This window comes from Loa loa, assembly GCF_000183805.2.
Source record: "Loa loa unplaced genomic scaffold supercont3.712, whole genome shotgun sequence".
Lineage (NCBI taxonomy): Eukaryota > Metazoa > Nematoda > Chromadorea > Rhabditida > Onchocercidae > Loa > Loa loa.
In genome coordinates, this window is record NW_018108892.1 from 286 (window position 1) to 4,881 (window position 4,596).

At 26.7% G+C, this 4,596-nt stretch overlaps 1 protein-coding gene across 1 annotated transcript in view; it reads left to right on the top strand.

Moving 5' to 3' along the window:
- Nucleotides 1-246: 246 nt before the first annotated feature.
- The window catches only part of LOAG_12650 (hypothetical protein), a gene marked incomplete at both ends in the record, with an annotated part of 5,008 nt that continues 658 nt past the window's right edge, over nt 247-4,596 (top strand). Inside the window, 6 exons of the mRNA XM_020448579.1 lie at nt 247-469; nt 745-888; nt 1,872-1,974; nt 2,341-2,624; nt 3,763-3,886; nt 4,146-4,349. Of these exons, the coding sequence (XP_020301292.1) occupies nt 247-469; nt 745-888; nt 1,872-1,974; nt 2,341-2,624; nt 3,763-3,886; nt 4,146-4,349 (1,082 nt within the window). The remainder of the gene's footprint in view (nt 470-744; nt 889-1,871; nt 1,975-2,340; nt 2,625-3,762; nt 3,887-4,145; nt 4,350-4,596) is intronic.

The window sequence follows — 4,596 nt, forward strand, 5'->3', positions numbered from 1 at the left end:
AAAACCAAACCAAAAAAATGGTCCAACGATATTGACAGAAAAAAAGGACAATACCTACGATTATATATATATATATATATTTTTTTCCATATATTTTGAAAAATTTTTCAAATTTATAATAACAATTATTTGAGCAAGCATAAAAATGTAGTTGAAAAATTAATTGGCAATTTTCACTCACACATTATTATCGTATATTGAAATGAATTAAAATTTCATTGAATTTTAGTGACATCTTTACGACAGTAATTGAAATTAGATGGCGTTGGACACTTTTATTCTTTGCAACATCATTCATCGCCTCATGGACATTTTTCTTTTCTGTTTACTATTTTATTACAACGATACATGGTGACTTCGAGCATATCAATGATCCAAACTGGATACCATGTATTATGAATGCTAATAGCAAAACAAATATCTTTTTATTTTCATTTACAACTCAAACAACAATTGGTTATGGTTTTAGGTAATAATCTTTTTATTTTTTCACCCATTTGTATAAATTGATTTCTTTTCAATAACTATAAAATTTCATACACTTAAAAAAAAAAGAAAGAAAAAAGAAAATGAAACGAAAAATACTGGACATATAAATGAGTATTAACTAGAGAGAAGAAAATTTTTTCATTTTAAATTTATTAATTAAATTGAATTTTAATTGACTTCTTTTTTTGTTTCATCCAAATAAAATTTTTGAAAATAAAATTTAGAAAATATTTTTAAATTTTACAACATTTTTAGATATCCAACAAGTGAGTGCCCATTAATTATTGTAACAATGTGCCTTCAATTTATGATTGGTGTTATGTGTCATACATTGATGACTGGTGTGATATTTGCTAAATTAGCAAGGCCTATCAAACGAGCTGCAACAATTATTTTCAGGTTAAATTTCTAGCAAAATATTATCGAACTGGCAGAAGTTTTTTTTTTTTAAAAAAAAAGAGAAAAAAGAACAAAAAAGTTTTCTTCCCAATACGAAATATTGCAAAAAATTAGTAAATTTTCAATTTGTCAAAATAAAAATTTCTTTAAAGGAAAAATGACAAAAATTTTTTTGTGATAAAACTTTCGGCAAAAAACGAAGAAAAAAATTTGTAATATTACTGCGAAAAAATTGTAAATCTTTCATTATGTCAACTGTATCGAATATTTCATTAATTTTAACGAAAATTTTGAATTTACTCACATATTATTTCTTTAAAATGAAATTTATAAGTATATGATAAAGTTATTCGGTACTCTTCCATACTTTCTTTTTTTTTTTCGATAAAATGCAACAAGCACTTTGCCTGATTTAATTATTTAATTATTTATTGTAGCATGTTGATGAAAAACCATTCAGTTTTTGTTTGGTTTTGTTTTTTCATGTTTTCTTTTCCTCCTTCCCTTCATCTATTTTTAATTTCATTCAATTTCATTTTTTTGAAAAAGTGAAATGAACGATGAGAAGGTAACATGGAAAAAAGAGTCAGATGACATTTGATTGCAGAATTTATTACTTTTTTTTTATTTATTCAAGGTTCTCATCTGTTATTTAGTTAATTTAATAACCCATTTTTGCTTGCTAATTATGAATAAATAATCTTGCATATCTATGATCCAAATTATCACCTATCTTCCTATGTAAATTTATTGAAATATTTTAAGATAATGTCCTTTCATCACATACATTTATTTGTTATTTTTGAGATCGTCAAGTTTTTTTCTGCTATTAAAAGTTGATTTGATCAGTTAACATCGAATTAATCCAATCACTTTATAATGAGACATTCTATTAAATTAATAATAAGATTACCAAAAAATAAATAAACATTTATCAAAAATAATTCTTGAATGTAATACAACCTGAACAATATTTATTTCAGCAAAAATGCAGTAATTTGTATGCGAGATGGTAAATTGTGCCTACTTTTTCGGGTTGGTGACATGAGGAAAAGCTCATTGGCTGAAGCTCATGTTCGTTTACAGGTCAGTTTCAATGTTGAAATTTTAACTATTTGAAAAAAAAAAATTCTACTGCAACAGTTTTGAAAAGGTTTTTTTTTTGTAAGAGATATTTGCGAGTATATGAAGAAGAGTTTTTTGTCTTCCTTTTTTTTTCTTGCTTATCTTAATTTACAAGATAGTTTATGTACATGATGTATACATTAAATGAAATTAACTAACTTTATTGTTTGTAGTTTGTGTAAATGTTGCAAAAGTTTGATAAAAAATTCAAAAATGAATGTGACTGCTCAAAAATTCTGTCTACCCATTAAATTATATGTTGAAAATTTGATATTTTTAGTTAAATGGTCAATAATTTCAATTTTTTAAACAGAATAACTATTTCAGATGATCAAGAAGTGTATAACATATGAAGGAGAACTGCTACCTTTCCATCAATTTGACATGGATGTTGGCTATGATACAGGCCTGGATCGTGTATTTGTCATTTGGCCAATAACAGTTTGCCATGAGATTGATGAAAATAGTCCGTTGTATGAGGTTAGCAAAGAAAGCTTACGTACAGCTCGATTTGAAATTATTGCTATCCTCGAAGGTGTTGTCGAATCGGTTGGTTCAACAACGCAAGCACGAACATCTTATTTACCCAATGAAATTTTATGGGGTAAACGGTAAGTTAAATGGGTTTTCATGCAAATAAAATGTTGATTAATTTCTATCGGTTCGAAGAAAAAAGAAAAAAAAAAGAAGGAAAATACTAAATTGATTAATTTGTTTTACTATTTTGTCGGTTCGCTTTTGTTTGTTAATTTAACTAACCTTATTTGCTTATCAAATTTGCTGATTTTTGCTCCTTTCAAAATAAGGATTAAAGGAAGTTGAGGAATCATATGCTTAAAAACATATGATGATATTAATTAATACTAATTTATTTTTTGTGAATTATTGCAAGTATGCAAATATCATCATATCAAATAAGCATAATATTTGATCTTTCCGAATGATTGTAGTGCCACTACAAAAAGTTCCAAATCGCTATTCTCCCATGAGAATAGCATACCAAAAAATAAATGGAAAAGACGGTTTATACATCCTTCTTGTTCCTTAACGCATACTGTGACACGCAGTTCCATACAGTTAGTCCACAAACAAACAAGCAGATCAAACACGCAAACCAAACAGGTCCCACCTTTAACCAACCAGGCAGACTCCACGGTCACCGCACCATCATTACCCTTTGATCCCATAATGACCTGATGATGATCCCCATTGTAAGCAGTTTAGTGTTCTGCTCACTGTATCAGGCAATCAAACGATTGTATTTGCAATTCATATAACGTGAATGGATTTGAAAAAGATACACAAACAAATGAAATCTTTGATATTTTCTAAAAATTTATTTAAATAATTGAAATTTCATATTCAGAAAGTTAATGACATTAAACTTGTCGTTACCATAAAAATGACGTCTATTTCTTTGCGTATTTTATAATATATCAAAGTTTAATTAAAATAAAGGGAGATGAAAATTTTTGTTCTAAAATCATCAAAATTTTCATCAATATGAATTATATTTGTTGAAATTATAAAATGAAGAGATTTAATTGATTTATTTTTTTTAAATTTTTGTGACAAATTTTTTTAAGTAATATATTTTCATACTTGTTCCTTATCATCACTGTTCTATTTCTTGCAAACATTTAAATTTCATTATACAAATTGCAATATGAAAAAGTAAAAATTTGAAAAGTTTCGAACAAAAATTTAGAATTGCAAAAACCAATTTCTAAAAAATGTTCACTTTTATAGTTTTGAGAAACTTGTAACATATCAACGTGATAATGGCGAATATAGGATTGATTTTGAAAAATTTCATAATGTTTACGATGTTGACACTCCACCATGTTCAGCAAAAGAGCTTGACAAGATGCGGGTAAGTAATATTTTTATTAATTGTTAAAATTAAATGATAGAGACTGAAAAATTTCACCGGATAAGCTACCTGAAATAAAGATATCATTAACAAGGATCAAGGATGGTGTATTAGGCGAAACGGACAATGGTAGGCAACCGGAAATAACCATTTTTATTGCTTTAATTAAAAACTATGCTAAAATGTAGGAAGTAATTTAGCGATGAAATCTTTCAAAAATTTTAGTTTGAAAATATATTTTTACACCAGTGTAATTCAGGATCTCGGTTTGAAACCAGAAAATGCTTATCAAATAGCACCTGATTTGAATGATAATTCGGCTGGAAGTTCACCTATTATTGCAATCCATCCAAAAGGTTCCAGTCCACGATTATCAGTTTTATTGAGTAAAGGAGATAACAGTACCTTACCTCATCCGGGTAAAGTTGAAACGGATGATGAAGACAATGACCAAACAATTCATGTAAGTTTTGCAAAATTTTCTTTTTAAAAAAAAACTCTTCTCAGTTGTTTAAAATAATTACATCTCATTATTATTTAACAAACTTTATCCAAGGTAATCTTTTTTCACCACCTACCTGACATCTATTAACTTATCTGTCTTATTACTTAAATTATTGCTTTGGATATTGTGAAAATATTTCGCTAATTAATTTATATATATATATATATATATATATATATATATATATATATATATATATATATAT